Source organism: Ceratotherium simum, chromosome 6, assembly GCF_057802395.1.
Source record: "Ceratotherium simum simum isolate JZ-2026a chromosome 6, ASM5780239v1, whole genome shotgun sequence".
NCBI lineage: Eukaryota > Metazoa > Chordata > Mammalia > Perissodactyla > Rhinocerotidae > Ceratotherium > Ceratotherium simum.
The window spans coordinates 5,239,558-5,260,215 of NC_141905.1; the positions used below are offsets into that span (position 1 = coordinate 5,239,558).

The 20,658-nt window shown below is 53.4% G+C and overlaps 1 protein-coding gene across 1 annotated transcript in view; it reads right to left on the reverse strand.

The window, feature by feature from the left end:
* Positions 1 to 20,658, reverse strand: part of GRID1 (glutamate ionotropic receptor delta type subunit 1) — a 707,967-nt gene that overhangs the window by 465,444 nt on the left and 221,865 nt on the right. Inside the window, exon 4 of the mRNA XM_004432480.3 lies at positions 13,117 to 13,322. Coding sequence (XP_004432537.1) covers positions 13,117 to 13,322 — 206 coding nt within the window. The remainder of the gene's footprint in view (positions 1 to 13,116; positions 13,323 to 20,658) is intronic.

Here is a 20,658-nt window from a genome sequence, read left to right on the forward strand (position 1 = left end):
GGCCTGCAAGGTCTTCTGTGCTCTGACCTGGACCCCTCCCCACATTCACCTCCCACCACTCTTCCTCTGGCTTCCCCTGAACCAAGCACGCCCTCCTCCTCACTGATCCTCCAGTGTGCCGAGCTCATTCCAGCCTCAGGACCTTTGCATGTGCTATTCCATCTGCTGGAATCACTCTGCAGCCAGATCTTGCTTGACAGGCTCCATCACATTCTTCTGGTCTCTCCATAAACACCTCCTTCTAGATGGCTCCGTCCCTGACCACATCTAAAATGGCACCCCCACAAACCACTCTCTTCTTTCCTTGCTTTATTTTCCCCATGGAGGTTATCACTACCTGAATTCCTTTGGGTTTATTCATTTATTTGCTTAGTGTCTGCCCCCACCTCCACCAGAATGCCAGCTCTCTGAAGTCAGGGACCCTGTCCGTCTCAGGCCCACTGTGACCCCAGTGCCTAGAACAGGGTCTGCTCCATACTAGATGCTCAGTTAACATTCAGTCCATTTCAAGACAAGCAAACTGAGACCTGGCAAGGTAGTGCAAGGTAGTGGCCTACAGTCACACAGGGTGCAGCATCTCAGGGGAGCCTGGTCCAGCCTGGGCTCAGGCATTTACTGCCTTGGGCTGTGGGCTCACTCTCCATGTTTTTCTAAACCATGTCTCACTTACAGGAAGGGACCAACCTCACCTCTCAATTGCTTCCCCAGTGCTCAAAAAGGGCTATGCAGAGTTGGCACTCCATGAGTCACCAAGTACATCAGCCAGGCTTTTAGGAGATTGCCCACTTCCCTGTATCATACTCAATAGCTCTCAGGGCCCTGGAGAGCTATAAGACCCGTGAACTGAAAGCTGCCGGTCCCAAGATAAGTAACTAGCAGCAATACTGTGGAGTATTGTTAGAGGCACAAACCAATACCAACAACGACCCTCTATCTAGAGAGTTGACCTCACATGCTCAGTTAGCAATTAACGGGGACTTTGAGCAACGGCAGATAACAAGGCCAAGAACTCCCTACAGATACAAAGAAGGATCCTAAGGCAGCTCAGCAAGGACAAGAAGAGTACTGGATGCACAGAAAATGGGGGTGGTACCTTAGTGATCCAGGAGACAAACGAGAACTCTTAGGAACACTGCGCTAAGGAGGATGGCTGGTCTTAGAACAGGAGGAGGAGAAGGGGCTCACATCACACCACCCCCATATATAATATGCTTCAGTTGACCATATAGAAGTGGCAATGCAGACATTGCCACTTGGCATCTGCAAGACTTATCGGCCCTGCCACAGGCAGAGTTGGCCAACAGAGAGCTTAAAAATTTTGTAATTAGTTGCCAACATTTAAAAATTAAGAGATTTCACAGTAAAGTTCAGATTTCTGGCTCCTCTTGAGACACAGGAAGCGGTGGCCACACCAGGCCTTCCCCTGGGAACCTCGCTGGAGCCTGACCATCCCCTTCAGGGAAGGATGTGTCCTCCAGGTGCCCACGGTTGCTATATTCCCAGGTCATCGTATAGCCCACCTCCTCTATGCTTTAATATTCCTGCCTGGATGTCGTGAGCATTCAGATTTGTGACTTGTGTTATATCTGTGTGGCATGCCAAAGGGTGGCTTTTGCCATTCTTATCTAATCCTTTGGCTGTCTTCAAAAGCCCCAAGTGACAGAATTATCCCAGAGTGGTTCCTTGGTTGCCTAGGTTGGATGGACCCACTTGACTCTTGTGGATCAGAGAGGGAACGCAGCCACGCAGCTCCGTTGCCGCACCACTGTGCTGGGTGTGGAACCGTCTCCACTGTGCACTCACAGCCAGGCGCCCCATTCTCTTGCTCACAGTTCTTCCTGAGTGCAAGTTTTCTCTCCGGTTAAGCTTGGCAGCTCTTTAGGGACAGGGCCTGTGTCTTTCTCCCCCAAAGCACCCAGAGCACGGGGTCCGGGGACAGGGGCTCATTCTGTCTTGGTGCTGGCTGGCCACCTGATGGGCTGCTGCAGGAGTCCTTCTCGTCTGAAGAGTCACCCTGCAGGCAGAGAGCACAAGCAGCAACCCTCCTTCTCTCAGCCCAGCGACCAGCAGTCCTGAGACACCACTAGAGCTGTGCCTGCTGGGACCGGCCAGTGAGAGCCCAGAGGAGAGGTGCCCTGAGCACTCCCGCCCTGCTCCGGGCAGGACCTGCGCGTGCCCGGCCAGCATCAGGGGCTGAGGGGGCACCAAGATGCCCTCTCCTCCGCCATCCCGCATGGACCCTAACTTCTCTCCAGTCGAGTGCTGGACAAAAGGCCAGTCCTCAATCCCAGCTGGGCTGGCTGAGGGCCATGAGCACTTGGTCACTTTTTGCTAGCCCCGTCCCCCACCACCCCAGGTTTACCTCACTTGGCTCTGGGAGCTATGCTTCCTGACACCGAGCGAGTGAGGAGCGTCCTTCTACGAGGCTGGTCACAGCGCTGCTCCTCTGAGCTGTTGACACTTCTGCCCTGGACTCCAGCAGCCCAGGTTGGTTCTACAATCTCAGCCAAACACCATCCACAGACACAGTAACAACTACCAACCACGGAGCACCAGCCCTGCACTGGGTCCTCTCGTGAGATCTTCATCTCACTGAATTCTCACAGCAACCCTAGGGGGATGTAGTGTTATATCAGTTTACAGACCAGTAAACAGGCTCAAAAAGACGGCACCGAGAGTGAGCTAGGATCTGACTGTGTGGCTATTTGTTCCAAAGGCACTGCCCCTTCCTCCATGCTGCCGGCAACCCTAGCCCCTGAAGATGCACCACCATGTCCCAAGCTGAGTACCTAAAAGCCTCTGATTTCCTGTGAAGAGAATGGGTAGGTGTGGGAGGGAGAGAGGAGGGACACACTCCGGTCTTCGGCCCCATCTCTTGTTCCTGCGATTAAAGTGGTTCAAGTGCTGCCTCTCCCACATAAAGGGAACCCAACACCTGCCCTCCCAGCTTGCCGGTGAGCTAGGGCTCCGTGGATGCGGTTGGGGGATGCGCAACGTGTTTCTCCTGGTAAATGTCTCCTTCGATGTTCTACTTCATCTGGTCCTTTTCTCCCACACCTCCACACTGGTCTCCTACAGCAACTCCTTCCTCCCCAGTCTCCATGGCTCCAATCATGGACCACAACCTCCGTTCCTTGCTTTCTCCCTGACATCCCTCATGGACGCAGATACCAAAGATGTGCAGGTAACGTACTGGGGGGAGGCAGACGCCACGCCATTCTTGCACAGCAAACCGCTGAGAAATGAGTATTAGATATGCCTGTTAACAGTCCATCAACCATGCCCACTTCTCTCCTTCAGTCAATAGACCCAGCAGCAGGTCACTGTCAGAATCCTTGATGTCAACCATTAGCACATTTCAAAATTTGGAATGTTGACCTTGCCCAGAATCACAGAAGATTTTTTTTGTTTTTCTCAATGCCCTCAGTGCCCCATATCTTTACAACTGGGAGACTCATTCATCTCCCCATTCACGCGACAGTTACTGGGCACTCTCAGGGTGAGAGAGGAAAAGGGGAGACCTGCACCCTGGAATGCTCCCCGTGTTTAATTCTTAGAGTAACCTTCTGAGTCAAGTGTCATGAACTCCGTTGTATAGATGGGGAACCAAAGCTCAGACAACCACATGGTGAGGCGGTGGGACAGGAGCTGGGCCAGGTCTAGAACTCTGCCCTTTCCCTGCCCCACTGACCACACCTTGGAAGGGTTATGTGAAATGCCCTCAGATTCTCTGGTGACTCAGGGTCTCAAGGAAGCTTCTCTTCCAGTTGCCAAGAAGAGAGGCACAGACAGCCCGCCCAGCCCCTCATGCTCTCTGCTGCTGTGCTGGCCGAGACAGGACCGGTAGGGGTGAGAGGAGGGGTCTCTTGTCCCCCAGATGAGTTCTCAGAGGTGTCCAGTCCACCTTCCCCCATCCCACCTGTTCCTCAATGGCAATGTTCATCGAGTCCATCCTTTGTCATGTTCTAGGAGGAAAATGGGCTTCCCCTTGATCTGTCAAGGGCAACAGCCTTCCTCTTCCTCCCAATGACACAAGGTGGAAAAGAGCTGGCTCTGAGTCAAGGAGTTCTGAACTCACGTCCCAGCTCTGTCACTTTATCTGTGCGAGCGTGAGCAAACCCCTAAATCCCCCAAGCTCCAGCACTCTGTACTAGCCCTTCCCTTCCAGCACTGTTGAGAAGGTGAGGTGAGTTAATGGGTCTAAATGAGAGAGCTTGATAAATAAAGGCCTGTTCCATCTCTCTCTATTCCAAATCCCCCTCCTCACCATCCTCACTCCAAAGTTGGGCAAGGCTGAAACAAAATAAGAGTCAGGGGACACATAGCCTCCATCAGCCACAGACCTGCGAGCTATCTGCTTCCTCCCGGGAAGCTCGTCTACACACTGGGGCATGGTAGACAGATGACAAAATGGCCCCAACTCACCACCCTTTACTGTATCCACTCCCTCTGCAATGTGCCTTTGTACTTTCCCCCAAGAGGAGTTTCCTAGGAATCTCCCTCCCTATCCCTTAAATCTGGACTGACCCCCTGGCTTGCTTTGGCCAACAGATTTCAGCAGAAGCAACAATGGACCAGGTCTAAGCCTGGGCCCCAAGTGGCCCTGAGCACTTACATTTGCTCACTTGGAACCGTGCTGCTGCCATATGAATAAGTGTGGGCTAGTGTGCCTGGTGATGAGAGACCCGTGGCCGGGCACCCGTCACTCCAGCCTAAAGCCAGCCAGCCGCCATCCTAACCAGCCAGTCCCAGCAGAGCAGCCAGCTGACCACAGATGCCTGAGTGACCCACACAAGATCCTGAGTCTGACCCAAGTCAGCTGACCGGGAGACTGAGTGACAACAAACGCTCATTGATTCATGACACTGAGTTTGGGGATGGTTTGTTACACTGCACCAAGTGACTGATGCAGATGCCTTCTCTTCTCCAAGCCAACTGGCAGCGTGGGCCCAGGTGACCAAGGCCAATTTCCTGTTAGCACCAAGCAAGGGCTCCATTTGGAAGCACGCAGAGAACGGCACTAGCCGTGGGCTGCACAGCACAGACAGCTTCTCCCAGATGAATCCATGCCAATTTGGATAAGCTCATGTCACTTCTGCCTCTCCTAACACCCCCCAGCCTCCCTCTGGCTTCCTACAGTGCTGGGGAAACTGCCACTTCCCCACTGGGCCCCCCAGCCAGTCCTTCAATCAGCAATCACTGACTCACCACGTCAGGGAGGCCCCCCAAGCTGAACGCCCTCGGGGATCCAGAGCAGAAAGGGTAATTGAGTCATTTCGCTGCTGCAGGCTGTGTCCCTTTGTAAAAGCCTATTTCTCATGCCTGCCGCCTCCCCAGCCAAAGGGGCCACCTGCTAATAAGCCCCAGAGACTCCCACAGGGAGGAACTGACACTTTGCTGGCTATTTAATGGCCCACAAAGGAAGGAAAGAACCCCAGGTGTCTCCAGGCCCACACTTCAGGTTCACGATCCCTCTCTGACCCCAGGAAGGAGCAGACAGGCCTCCCCGACAGCCTAAGGCCTTTCTGTGCCCCTGAGCACCGGGAACAGGGTGGCGTGATTCATAGAAACAACACTCAACCAGAAAACTCACACCGGAAGGTCTGGCAGCATTCAGCATTTTCCCTGATGAGGGCTTGGAGGCTCCTTTGAAATATCAAAAATCAAACATTAAATTCTTTCTAAACAATGTCTTACTCAGCTGCCCCTGCTTTGCCGAGCGTTGAGAACGTGTTTAGTCTGCCCGCTGGGCGATCAACCTTCCAGAGAATGTTTGCGTGGGGCAGAGGTCGGAGCTCCTGGGATTCCACATCCATCTGCTTGCCAAACATTGTCCACAGGCCCCAAAAAGGCGATTAACCAAGATGAACACATTCCAGCGTCTGCTGGCAAGCCCTCCTAAGCCCCACGGGGAGGGAGATACAAACAGACCCCACAGCACCAGTGGTGGGTGCTGTGCACCCCTGGGTTGAGGGTGACCATGGCATGTGTTCAGGACACGCAGGCCCCTGGATGTGACGCTGCTGTCACCGAGAGGGGGCAGTGGGCCGGAGAGCACAGAGGCTGGTAAGACCAGAGCTGGTTCGTGCCCAGGGAGGGAAACCACGACGGCTTCCCCAGCATGCACAGGGTTCAGAAGGATGAGAGGAGTGTGGGGACAGAGAAGGAAGGGGCCAGTGGCCATGTGGACTGTCGGACACAGGCCCTGGCAGGACGGCTCCCTGGTCCCTTCCCCGTCTCATCCTGGCCCTGAGTTCTGGCTGTCTTGAGCATCCATCCACTGAGTTCCAAACCTGCCAGAACAAACTCTAGAGAGTATCTCTTCCTCCTGATCTCATTTCTAAGAATTTCTAAGGGAAACAATAAACTTCTCAGACTCGTAGCACTTTTGCTAAAGTACTAAAGGCTTTCAAATCCGTAAACAGTAGGATATAATTCAATGCAAATGTGAGGCCACATTTAAAAATTAATCTTCTATAATTAATTAGTAATTTAAAATATTCTGGTAAATGATACTTAAATGGCACAGAATTAGCCTAGCTCTGAGTGATCAAGTCGTCTGCTAAAGATTTATCGTGTTGGAGAGAGAAATATTTGCATATATCATGTGGGACAACAGAACACTGTGATTACTTAATTTACCTTTGCTATAAATGTATTAAAAAGCACAGTCTTTATATTCAAATTGTGGAGGCAAACTCATTCAACGCAGCAAACTCTGAGAAGCAACTGAGTCAAAGCCAGGAGTTAACCCAGGCTGTGCTTCTAGTAAGGATGAAATTAGCCTCTAGGGCAGGCCTGGTGGTGTGGTGGTTAAGGTCACACGCTCTGCTGCGGCAGCCCAGGGTTTGCGGGTTCAGATCCCGGACGTGGACCTGTGCACCACTCATCAAGCCATGCTGTGGCGGCACCCCATATACAAAATAGAGGAAGATGGGCACAGATGTTAGCTCAGGGCCAATCTTCCTCAGCAAAAAGAGGAAGACCAGCAATGGATGTTAGCTTAGGGCCAATCTTCCTCACCAAAAAAAAAAAAAAAGAAAAGAAAAGAAATTAGCCTCCAGCCACACTCCTTGCCTGGAAAGCCCATCTGGGCGGGGGTGGGGAAGGATGTTGGGAGTGGCCCTTCCATCTTTGTCCCCTCACCTTCACCTGCTCTTCCCAGCCTGGGTGAAAGGTGACCCCCACTCCCAGAGCAACGGGGAGCTGTCCTACCAACAGCCTGTTCCCCTCGCTGTTCTTTCTCCCATCCTTCTCGCTACAGAAAGAGATCACTAATACCTGTCTAACTGCACAGGTGAACGCCACCTGCTGCCGCTGTCACTGGGACCTGCTGTCTCTTTCCCAACCTTGCAGTGCCTTCCCCAGGCTGCTCTGCCACCAGCAGTGCCAGCATCCTGCTTGTGTGTGTGTGTGCATTTATGTGTAGGTCTGCATGAGTGCTTGTGTGTGTGTGTGTGTGCATTTATGTGTAGGTCTGCATGAGTGTGTGTGTGTGTGTGCATTTATGTGTAGGTCTGCATGAGTGTGTGTGTGTGTGTGTGTCTGCCTGTTGGGCTGTGCTAGTCCAAGAGTCTGCTTGTACCAGTGTATGTGGCTGGTTGGTTGTGTCATTGTGTCAGCCTGGGTCTTTGTGTGTGTGCGTGTGTGTGCAGTCTCCCACACCCGCCTGCACTGCTGCTTATCCTCAACCCTCTCCCAACACACTCATCTCTGCTCACTGCTCTCCTCCACTACGCAGCACAGCTGGGCCCAGGACCGTCCCACCTGCAGGGCAGCCCAGCCCCCATCTGCTGATCTACCCAGGCCAAGCGCAGGGTTCTTAAGCACATTTAAGTCTTACATTAGCAGATGTTTTAAGACCAAAGCCCTTGCTGATATGATGGCCAAGGACTTGTTGACCAGCCAAAAAGGCAACCAAGGCACACACAAGAAAAACCCAGCTTCGGGCCCTTTCTACAGAGGTAAGAAATAAAAAAAATATCCACTCATTTATTCCCTCACCAGCCGCTGTGGGCCAGGCCTTGTGCTGCTCTCGGAAGACAAGATAGTGGATACCACTGGTGCCTGCTCTTGAGGGGTGACATTCTCGTGGGAGGGACAGATTGCCCAACATCGCAGGCCACACGGAGATGGACGGTGCTCGGACTATGGGGCCTGGACAGGCTGCACCATCTGCCTCATGAACTGTGAGCAAGGAGTGGCAACTCTTCTCCACAAAATGCACAAATGCCTTAAAACAGTTCACTTTTGCTATTCTTTCCAGTAAAACAAAAGAGACAGAGAGGGAGAGAAGAAGAGGAAATAAAGAGGATACAAAAGGAAAGGGAGAGGCCTAAGTACAGCCAGAGACGGGGGCACAGAGACGACACATGAGAGCTGAAAGGACAAAGTCTTGGAGTCCCCACACATGCCCAGAGGGGGCCTCAGTGGACGAGAGCCCTGGGGTGTGCCCTCTCGGCCGGCCACTGGGAATGCCTCGCAGAACTATGGGCATGGTGCATGGCACTACCTCTGTGTTCCCAGCCAGTACTTGACAGTTTCTGGTCCGTAGTTGGCACCTAATGCATACTGGAGAGATGGATGATTCAGTGGCTGAGGGGATGAACGGATGGATAGATGGATGGATGGACGGATGGATGGACGGATGGATGCATGCATGGATGGACGGACAGACGGACGGATGGATGGACAGATGGACGGATGGACAGACGGATGGGTGGTTGGATGGATGGATAAACAGATGGACAGATACACAGATGGGTGGAATCTCCTCCAGGAAGATGAGATGAAGCCCAAGGCCAAAACTGACTGTGAACTGGAGATCTCCCCATCAAACCTGATCTGGAGAAGAAGGAACAGTAAGACACACATACCCCAACAGCGGGCTGTGGTTATGCAGTGTAGTGTAGGCCGTTAACCTCGAAGACCCTGAAAAGGACCCCAAGAGCAAACCAGTTCTAAAGTTCAGGGTCCCCGCCCTGGACTAGGGAGCCCCTTCCTGCTGACATCCCAGCCTCAGCTCCAGCACCTCCCTGCCCTGCCCACTCACTGCTGCAACCACGTGACACACAAGGCCCTGGATATACTGGGGCTCTCCAGACCCCACTCCCCCAGGCCCACCTTGGCTATGGGGCTAACAAGAGTTTGTTCCTAGAGATCCAGCCACAGTGCCACCTACTCCAGGAAGCATCACTGACCCTCTGGCCACCCCTATCTCTCCCTGACCATACAGCATTGCTCCGTCCTTGGTGCTCTCACAGGACTGGTCCACACCTCTGCTTTTGCAGATGAAGGGGTCTGTTGACACCTTGGTCCTCCCCACCAAGCTGGGAGCCTGTGAGAGCAGGGACAATAGCCTCAGTGCCCAGCACAGAACTTGGCCCAGCACCCAGACTCATTAAATGCTGGAGAAAGGAAAGAAGAGACGCAGGAGCAGAAGAGAGAAGGCTCAAGCAGCCATAGCAGGACTTCCAGGAGCAAGGCCTCTGCCTCGGCCCCCTCGTGGCTGCCACGTTGATCACTTCAGGACTTCCACGGCCCTGGAGTGAGGAGAGGACACCCACATCCCCACCTCCCCCTGCTGGTGGTTCAGGCTGACAGGCTGCATGAGGATAGCATCATGGTGACTGTCACTGCCACTGAAACCCCGCTCAGCAGCCAGTGGTCCAGAGAAGAACCGAGGCCCCGCTGAGGAAGAATGAGTCTAACTCACTTCCCAGTTAGGGGGTAACTGAAAAGAGCCCCCTACCCCCACTCAGACAGCTCCAACGCTGAGCCCAGGGCAGAACAGCCTTCCCTGCCCGAGGAAGGGCTCCCTCCATGGCCTGTGCCCTCGATAGCCCCCAAGGGCAGTCCCACGGTGGCTCCAGGTCTGGGACCAGGAGACCAGAGTGCTGTCACCCCTGAGGGCAGTCTCCCCAAGGGGAGCCTTTTAAAGATAATGCACTGATGTGGCGGCTGTTAAGACTATGATGAAAAGACCTCAGAGAAGGGGACGTGGAATCAAGACTGCGTGACGGAAGGAGAGCGGATCTTGAGCTGGGGCCTGTTACGTGAGCCCACAGGGCCCCACAGGCAGGCCCTGGTGCCTCAGCCTGCTGCACTGCCCACCCACCCACCACCAAGGCCAGGTTCCCTGAACTTGCAGCCCCCAGCCAGGGTAGCCCCTCGTAAAGCGGGACCACGGAGAGGCCAGTGGTTCACGGGCCCCCCCAGGCCGAGCCCCCCACAGTAAACAGGTCCACCCTGGATGCTGGGCAGAGAAGCAGCAACCAACACAGCACACTGACAGCCTGGCAGGTCCCAGGCAGCCATTTCCATGTCATGTAGAATTTGTCACTAATGACAATGTAAATGCCAGCCTTCCCAACCAATTCACATGTAGCTAAACATAAAAGATTGAGGCAGAGCCATCTTCCTCTCTCACTCCCATCAGCCAGGAGTTTTGAGTGCGGAAGGGAAGTAGTGACAGTGGGAGGGCCACATACTCGACCCCTCCTGTAGCTCGTCCATGCCAGCTGACTGGGCACAATATCAACACGTTATCAATAGCAGTGGGGCTGTGAGGCAGTTACTTCCCTGCAACAGTGTTTTGAGTTTCATGAAATTCAGGACATATCCTGGGAGTGGGCCACCCTTGCGCATGTCCTCCATCCTTGTCACAACAAAGAAGAGGCTGGGGCAGTCTGCTAATAAGCCCAAGCAATGCCTCCGGGCAGTGAATGAAGGCTTCGTGCTGGGACCGCAACCCCCAGGTCTCTCCGAGGGGACCTGCTGGGCTAGCCAGCCACACAGGTCACGTCCACCTCTGGAGGCCAGAGTCCTTCCCCCATTGCACCTAGCTGATACACTAAAATTCTTTGAGCATAGGTACCCTAAGAACCTCTGCCAGACCGTGGTGGGAGGCAGCTGAACCACCCTTCCCCATGAAGCCCGCAGGCCGTGTTTCCCCCCTACAGTAACTGCAATGCATTGTCTTTTCTGAAGTCATCCCAGCAATGCAGCAGAGAGGACTCAGGAGTGGCTCAAACCTGGATTTGAATGCTGTTCAAGCCCCAGGTGGCTACTTGCATGACCTTAAGCAAGTCATCCAACTTCTTCAGCCTCAGTGGCCTCTTTTGCAAAGTGGGAGGACTGGAAGACGCACGCAAATGACCAGGCCTGTGGTGGACACCCAGGAAATGATGGCATCCCCCGCCTCCCGATGGCATGGGACCAGAGACTAAGACCCTGACCAACTGGAGCTGCAGGCAACAGAGCCCAGATGCCATCCTTCCCCACAGTCGCCAGCCACCCCTCCCAGGGACTTGTCGCTCTTGCCCAACGTGAAGAGCGGCCACTCCAGGTGCATCCCCAGCTCTGCGGCACCCAGCAAAGCAAAGGCTTTGCAAACATGGTCTGGGAGACTGAGGAGGCAACAGGCCAAAGCCAAGCCGAGCTTATCCAACACTACAGGAGTTTGCATAATTAACCACTTTGGAATCATATCTTCAGGCCAGTCTTGGTTATGTGTTATATCTTTGCAAAGCCTACAAACAAAGTAAGGACTGAATTCATCTGGAAGGGAAATGATGAATGCGTGCAGTGAAAAGAGAAGGAATGCTTCTTGAGAAGCTATAGGCCAAATGCTTTCTCGTATCTGTCATCTCCTTCATCCCTACTTTACAGATGAAGAAACTGAGGTTAGGCAGGTGATGCAAATTACCCAAGGTAACACAAACAGAGAGTGGGGGAGCTGGGACTTGACCCCAAATCTGTTTAACTCCAAAACCAATATTCTTCCCACTTCTAAGCTGAATAGCAGAGCAGTGACAAGGAGGAAAGGAAGCGAGGAGAGGAGTCAACGGATTGGCACGTAGAGAGAAGGGGGGAGGCTGTGAGGGAATTAGCAGACACCATCACCGGAGCAGACTCTGGCTGGGGGAATTTAGCAAGGAGAAAAGCTTTCCTATGAGCAGACATTGGTACTTCCACTGCTGGGAACATTCTGAGAAAGCCTGACACATTAGTGCTGCTAGTCCTAGGCTGCCCATTATCGGCCTGAATCAGTTCATACAGGGAAATGTGTTCTGGTGAAAACGTCGAGTGCCGACAAGACGTCACAGACTGGCTGACCACCAGCGGGATCTGGGGCCTGATTAGCCAAAAGCATCAGGGCTGCCAGCCAATTGCACCAAATTAAGCGTTCTGAATTTTCAGTTCTCCAGCAGTGGGCTTTGTGCTGGTTCTTGATGCATGAGGCAGCATTTTGAGTAATAATTAATAAGAGGGGAACGCAGAATAAGCAAGCAAAAAACATCAAATGGAATTAGTATAATTCTGCTCTTTACTTCAGTTTACTTTCGATCAGGGAGGGCCAACAAGGTGACTGGGGCTATAGGGGAACCACAGGGAGCTTTCGACCACCCTACGACTCCTTCAGTCCACCCCTGCTCCCAGATACACCACAACCCCAGCAACTCCAGCTCGTCACCTCTCTGCCATTAGCCCACCAGGGCCAGCACCAATCAGCCAGCTCATAGAGTACTTCTAGTTGCCTGTTCTGAAATTAATGGACTCTTTGTTAAATGGGTGGGCTCCGTCTTCATGAGAAGGGCCAAACTCCTAATACAGGTGTTTTTTTAAAAAATCTCTGATTAGCCCAGGCACCAGAAAAAAAAGCACGTGCACCAAGTATCATTTGGTGATATGCTACCGACACATCCTCCAGGTGATAATAAATCCCAAGGCAGGTCTGCCCACCTCTGCAGAGCACTAGAAATTTATTTTATCCCCAGAGGCTTACACCTGTCAACAAAGAGAGGAAAATTAAAAGGAAAAAAATAAACCAAAGGCCTGAGTGTTGCCTTAGAAATCTCTGGCAATGACTAGTAAATAGGCTTCCCAGCAGCCATCCCCAGCTTCTCAGAGCCTGGGTAGGCCTTGGGTCACCTGCTGGGGACCAGTCAGGAGCCAAGTTGTGCTTGGGGTCTCCCCCTTCCTGGCATGTGCTGTGGGCCCAGCACCCACGGGTCCCCATGTCCATGTGTGAGTGGACTGTGCCTGCAGTCCACCTGAGCCACCCCCGTGGAGTCCTGGGCAGTGGCTTCTATGGCCCCAGGCCCCACAACCTACCTCGTTGATGAAGGAGTGGGCCCCCTGCGGGCTGAGCAGCAGGATGGCGCGGCGCAGCGTGTCCCGGTAGCGGTTCAGCTCCTCCGTCTTCATCGTGGTGAAGAGGCTGGTGAACACGTGGCTAATGTTCTTGTCTACCTTTTGTAAAGAGACGTCAAGGCCCAGCCGCGAGGCCTGGTCCAGAAAGCTTTGGAGCCCACGGATATCTGAGCAGTGGAGAAGAAGAGGAGGAGAGAATGGTCTTTAACGGGACCTTGGAGGGTATCTAACTCCAACACTCCCCCTGTACAGGCCACCGCCAGAAGCAAGGGCTCAAGTCTGCCTCAGTGACGCACTGAACAGAGGCGAGAAGGCATCTATTTAGTCCCAATGTCCCTCAGCGGCATCCAGCCCCAGGGTAAGTGTCTCCCACCATGGGGAGCACTTTCTGCCATCCAGCATGGCCTGTGACCTGCAAGTCCTTCAGGAAGAGCTCCCTTTCTCTCCCTACTGCTTTCACCCGATGGGAGTGAAAGGTCTAGCAGATCTGTCCCCACAGCTACATGTGGTGGTGGGTCCTAGCCCTGGCCCCGGGTTCCCACCACCTCCCTCTCCTCCCCGCGGCTGAGGCTCCTTGGTCTTCAGTGGCGAGCTGAGGCCGCTGACTGCCATGACCGGAGCAGGCGCAGCCTCAGTCCCTGCCCCAATCCTGCGACTGAATAGCCTGGACCCTCACACCCCAGCCCTGAGGCTTGGGACCCTGTCTCCTTCCAAGGACCTGATTTTCCTGGATGAAACTCTCCTCCTCCACTCTCTTTCCAGCTGGGGTGACCCTCAACCCAAGTCCAACCAGAACTTCCAATCCTGAGTGGTTCAGGGGTGAGCAGGGGTCCAAGATGGTCCCCTGAGTGCCATCCTGGCACTTTGGTGGAGCACCTGGGAGAGAGGCCTGCTCTTTCCCCCGTGGTCGCCAAGAAGGCAGGATGCAAGCCTAGGGCAGGAAGGGAGCAGGGGAAGCTGGAAGAAATCACCAGGGAACAGGCGTCCAGAAGGAGCTTGGGGCCCAGCTATATGCACATAGGTGCAAACCTACTCCTGTGAGGGCCAGGGGCTGCTGAACATTCCTGTTAACCAGGGCCCAGTCTTCCCTCAGCAGCAACCCTGCAGGAGCCATCTGGCTTCTCCAAAGGGAGGCCTGCCCAACAGTAGAGCCAACACAGAGGCAAGCAGGTCTGAGAGTGAGACACCGTCCTGACGATGTCATTTAAGCCCCTGGGTCCATCTGTGAAGCTGTTTCTCCGAGATTTTTCAGTTCCATGAGCCAAAGAATACCCTTTCTTTCCTAAGCCACCTTGAGCTGGATTTCGGTCACTTGCAGCCCCAAGTCTCAACCCGTAACCACTTTTTCAAAGTGGTTGTTTCCTTCATCTGGCCCTTAGCTGCACTCCAGCTCCCAAAGGCCAGCCCACACCTTAGCCACCCCCTTTAATGGACGCTCTACCCACACCCCACAGGCTGTACTCTCCCCGGGCCTGCGATGACCATGCGCTGCCACAGGCGCGCCCCGGCCCGTCCAGTCACCCAGAATCAAATTCAAAGTAAACAGCGTTAATTCAACCAGATCGTTTTCTCAACCAGTTCCTCTTCCAAACTTTCACTTCATGCCCATTCCACAAACTTCTTGAGCTCTACACACACATGCAGGCCCCATGTGTGCTGCTGAGCAGTCCCCTAGCTGCCCATCTTGCCAGGAAGACAGGCTCACCTGTAAATCTAGTTCCAACTGGACATGACAACAGCGGCCATGGAAAGCCAGACACAGTGCTGGGGAGGAGACCAGAGCACCACGGCAGTCAGGATTGGGGTGCCAGGGGGAATGTGCACAGGGTCCCTATTTCCCACCACAGCGGGAATAGGGTCTGAGCACCTGCCGTGGACTCCAACACTTAGGATTTAGCATAGTTCCTTAACACTTGGGCAAATCATCTATCCACTTTGGGCCTCAGTTTGCTCATTTGTAAACTAGGATGAAAGTCCCTGACAGCCGTTCTCATAGGACTGTGAGGAGCCACAATTCTTGAGGGTCCCCCTGCTTATGTCTCAGGGTCCTGCACCTAGGCGGCACTGACAGCCAACCTCCTAATGGCCCATGGGGAGGGCACAGCAGTGCCCAAATGAGAGCCCTGGGAGCCTTCTAGAGATGGCAGATGCGTGCCTGATATTCAAGCCCGTGGCACTCATGTTCCAGCACAGCCATGAGTTCAGCCAGCTTCATCCATTGGCAGCCTGGCTCCTAGAGCTCAGACACGTGCCCAGAGCTGCTTGCCCAGCAGAGCACGGGGGGCTCAGTGTTGCTCTGCCCACCTAGTCAGACAGAAAGAAGGTGCCAGGTAGCAGGACAGTTCCTCTTAACCAAGCCCCAGGGCCCCCCAAAGCTGCCAAGTGAAGAAAGGTGACCAAAAGAAGACCACACAGTGCCTCACACCTGCCCCAGCACTGGGGGCTCCAACACACAGGCCCTAGTCTGTCAACTCCCCTGGGAGACCCAGAGACGCCATGCAGTCCCCATCAGTCTCCTCCTGCCCCAGAGATCTGTAGCCCCAAAGCCTCCTGAAAGAGAATTTTGAAGAGGTTCTTCAGAGCTTCTTCACCCATCAGAGGGAATGGTGGGGCAATGTGCAGAGATGGCTCAAGGAGCGTAAGTGCCAGAGGGGGAGGGGACCCCTAACTAGAAAAACACAGGGCTAGTGTCAACCCTGGCCCTCCCTTTCCTGAGCACAGCACAACTCACACCTGCCGATAATAAGCTTGAACCTCTCAGCACTAAGCAGACATCCATGCCCAAACCAGCAGCAGACTCCTGTGCCAGGCATGCAACCACTTTCACCTGTGCCCACGACGGTTTCCCCCTCCATCTGTGCTGTCCAACATAGCAGCACTAGCCACATGTGGCTACTTTAAAATTAAATTCATTAAAATTAGATAAAATCACACAGTTCCTCAGTTCACACTAGCTACATTTTAAACACTCTACGGCCACATCTGGGCTGGTGGCTACCATATTGGACAGTGCAGATGTAGATCACATATGATGGATCATCACAGAAGGTTCTATTGCACGATACTGGTTGAGAAACTATCTTTTAATCAGCATGGTGTAAATGATGTTCCCAAATATGGCAGATTAGCTGCATTCAGGCCCCTGGTAATGGCCCCCCCCTTCCCATGCCTCTTGCCTTGTCACTTTGAAGACCCTTCCAACTCCCACTGTGGGTTCGGCCACATTACCTGCTTTGTCCTACGAGACGTTTAATTTGGCATAAGCAGAGGTTTGAATAAGTGTTTATGCATTTCCGTGTCCACTCCTGGACCTTGCCACCGCCATGAGAACATCCCTGAGCCAGCCTGCTGGAGGGATGTGGACATGCAGGGAGAAGCAGCAGTTCGGCCTAGGCAGCCACCCCCAGCCCCTCGCCAGCTAAATTCTGACGCACAAGCAAGCCCAGAGCAGAACTGCCTGTTGATCTATAGACTCATGAAAAATCTAAGCCACTAAGTTTGGGGGTGGTTTGTTTCTCAGCAATAACTGACTGACAGATGGAGTTCATCAGGTGCATTATGTCTAGTAAACCCTATGAAAACTTCAGTGAAAGATCAGGGCCTGTGTCTAAAAAAGCTGCCCCACACACAGCTTTCCCACAGCACCATCCACGTGGGGCTGAGTGCGAGCCAGTCCCAAGGCAAGGCCACTAGCGGCTCCTGCAGCCCCATCCCTTCACCTAGACACCAACGGTCCTCACTGCTCCACGGCCTTGGCTCTGACCCAGATCTGAGCACAGCTGAAAGGACCACTTGAGAGCCGCCTGGGACAGGCATGTAGGTGGCTCCCTGAGACTACCGTCCACCAGTGCCCACTCCTCTTCCAGCAACTTCCAAGGCCACTGCAAGTCCTTTAAAGTGGCAGCGACTGGCCAAGTCTGCATAGGCGTGCTTTCCGCACATTTACGTGAGCACGTCCTCAGGGAGGGCTCCAGCATGATCGTGCCCATGGGTCCACGAGTCTGGTAGGGCTCCTGGGACCTCGTGCATCACAACAGCATGGCCAGTCCTCTCAGGCTGGGGGAGAAGTCCCCTCCAGTCCCGTCCCTGTGGTCCCCCTGCCTAAAACCATCTCAACCCACAGGACTATTTCATTTTCTCAGGGAATAGGAGGGGGATGGCAACTGTCTTGAGACCCACAAGTACACACGAGGACATGCACACATGGCGAACACAGCCCTCAGAGCCCCTGCACGCCCTCAGCTGCTGCATTTCTACCTTCTGTTCAGGCAGCCCCTGGTGGGACTGAGCCATCAGAGAGAGTTTAAGGTCCCTGTCAGCAGCTGGCTCCTCACACCTGGAAAAAGTGATGCAGGCTGAGGCAGCACTCCCAAGGGACCACAGCCCCAGCTACAATCGCCTGCTCTTACTTGGCTGAAAAGGTCAGCTCTCAGCCTGTGAAGCTGTTATTCAGCTGCACTGGGGGAGGGCTGGGGGCAGAATAACAGTCAAGAGTACAAGCTAACTTTGCAGCCCTTCTGCCATTCCCCAGGAACAGGGACAAGGAAGCTGCTTCTCCAACAGAAGTCCTTTTCTCCTTACAAGAGACTGTTTCCAACACCACCCTACCCCATCCTCCCAAGAAAGCCAGCTGTCCACTGCTGCTCCCCGGGAAGGAAGAATTCTCCAAGAAGGTTGATGAGGGACAGAGCTGGGGCTTCTCCCATGGGCAGCAGAGTGGGCACCCTAGAAGCCCCTTGGACCTCAGGGAGTTCTGGACCTTGGCCCGGGCCCTACCCTGTGCAGACCGGCCAGCCCAGACCCACTACCACTGGGGAGGAAGCTAATGGGGCCACACTGGGGTTCGCATAGCCCCATCCTAGAAAGGGCGGGAGATGGCAAAGGGCCCCCAGCTCTCTGAGCCAGCAACGGGAGGTATGAACCATGGAAAAGAGCATTGATCCCCCAAACAGGGACAGGGAAAGGCTCTCAGGAGAGGCATCCTGCTCCCCAGAGAAAGGATGCAGTTCAGCGTACATGGGCGAGTGCATTACTATGAGGAATTTGATGTGATAATGCCTCAGGACAGGCCTCAGTGTCCTTGGGACCACTCTCCGGGCTCTCAAGGGAGCCAGTCACCAGAAGTCTTTCGAATACCCGAACCTGACCGAGTCATCCTGTCAACACTCATTCATCCCTTCTTTTCTCCAATATTCACTGAGAGCTTTCTCTGTGTTGGTACCCCTCCCAGGTGCTGAGAAACAAGAATGAATGAGCCCATGATGTTCCTGCTGTCAGGGAACTTAGATTTCAGGGGCTGCAGAACCGACCGGAACAAAAAAAACAATGTGCTAAATAGATAATTTCCAACAGTGGTAAGAGCACTGAAGAAAACAGATGTTGGGCTGGAAGAAACTGCAGGGGGTGGGGGTGGGAAAGTCCCCTGTGAGGAACATCACTGAGAAGGAGCCAGCTCTGGAAACCTCTCAGGGAAGAACACACCAGACAGGAGAAACAGCACATGGAAAGTTCCAGAATGAGGCATCTGTGATGCCAAATGAAGAAGGGCCTTGCTCACCCCATGATGGGGACCAGGAATAGGGAGGATGAGGGGCCTGGACTGTGGAGCTGCCAGGGAAGGAAGCTGGATCAGCAGGCACCAGGGAGCACCTCCACCAGTGGAGGACGGGAGGACACAGGTTCCAAGTGCCTGAGTCTGGGGCCTCCTCTGCCCCATCCCTCCTCTCTCCGACAGACCATCTTCCTAATGCTGGGCCCATGCACACTCTGGCACTTACCAGCCACTCACCTCTCTGCCCACTGCCACCCACATCGCGTTGCTCTAAAGCTCTTGCCAAAGTTGTCAACAAATGAGGCTCCTCCTCTCTCTTCGTTTTTCATGGGTTCTCCAGAGCACCCAGCCTGTGACCACCCATCCTTGAAGCCCTCTCCCCTCTGACCTTCCAGACACTATGTTCTCCCCCTGCTCCCACTACTTCCCAAGCCCTCCCCTTAGGCACTCCTGCTCACATGCCCAGCCAATCCTGGGCTTCCCTCTGGCATCACACATTCCGTCAGCCGGGCTTGGAAAACCTCAACACCAGCACCTAGACTGGCCACGGGCTCTCAACTTCTCCGACACATCCCTCGAGCCCATCTGCATGATCCCTTCCCAGGTTCAGGCTCCATCAACTCCTGCCTGCGACTTCTGCCACAGCACCCTACGAGGGGCCCCTGTCCCTGGGGTCTGTCCCTCCAATGCCTTCGCCAGGATGTTGTGTAAGTTCCCCTCTGCTCATGAGATAGCCTTCCTCTAAAACCTTCCATGAACAACACAAGTTTATTTCCAAGTTGCCAAGAAGTTAATATCCTCAAAAGCATCAATCCATCACAGACAAACAAACAGCCTTCTAGAGACTTTACTACTGTACGTAAATAAGCTCCATACATCTTAGCCTGGTACATAAGAGACTCTCTGGTCCCAACGGCTTCCTCTGCTTTTGTATCACCACGACCCACTTCCACCACCACCACCAGAAACCACGCACCCAAACTCTGGAAAAAGAAGCTCTTTGCCCTTCCCTGGGCATCTTCCATCACACACATACCCTCACACACACCACACCACACATACACACACACACCCCACACACACGCATACGTCTGCCTGGATGCTCCCAATTTGAAATTTACAGAGCCCCACCCTCCTTCAAGACCCAGCTGAAACGATGCCTCCCCTCAGGCCATCTCAGGTCCTCAACTCAGAAGTCATGCCTCTCGAGTTTCATACTCAGGGACATGGGAAGCAGGAACAAGGTCCTTCTCATTTCTCTACCCAACCCCAAGGCTCACTGCCTAGCCCAGAGTCAGGGACAGTAAAAGTCTGTGGAATCAAACTGGACCAAAGCAAGAACCCATCTGAAGCCCAGCGCAACCTCAGCAACCACACAATGGTCACATACCCGATGGAGGCACAGCTCTACTGGGCAAGGAATGGAAATTGGACAAAGCTTTTTCAAAATCTAAGGCTATAGCTGTGACTATCCCACCACTCCTTCTGAAAAAAAAGCAGATAGTCATGAGTATTTTAAATACTTTCTTTCTGAAAAGTAATTGAAACGAAAGAACACACTTTAAATTGCTTCCCCTACTATTTTCAATTTCCCAGAAAGTTCCAAGCATTGAGAGTACTTATAAAGAATATTTTACCATCTGTAATATGCATATATATGTATGAAGGCTGCCACCTCACACCCAGAAGAAGTTCACAGTTAGAAGTGTTTAGGAATTATTGGCAAATTTTCCAAAAGCTGAGACACAACTTTGATTCTTTTTTTTAACTTCTTTCTTATCTGGCCCCCAAATATACGTTTCAAATTTCTTCCAGATTTAGTTTACCCAAATTCAAGTTCATTCCCAAGACCCCTGGCAGGCTCCTCTCCTCCTTTATTGCCCATTCCCTTCCCGACCACCAACTCAAAATGCCCCCATCTTTGCCACAGTCATGGAACAGCTACAGAAACG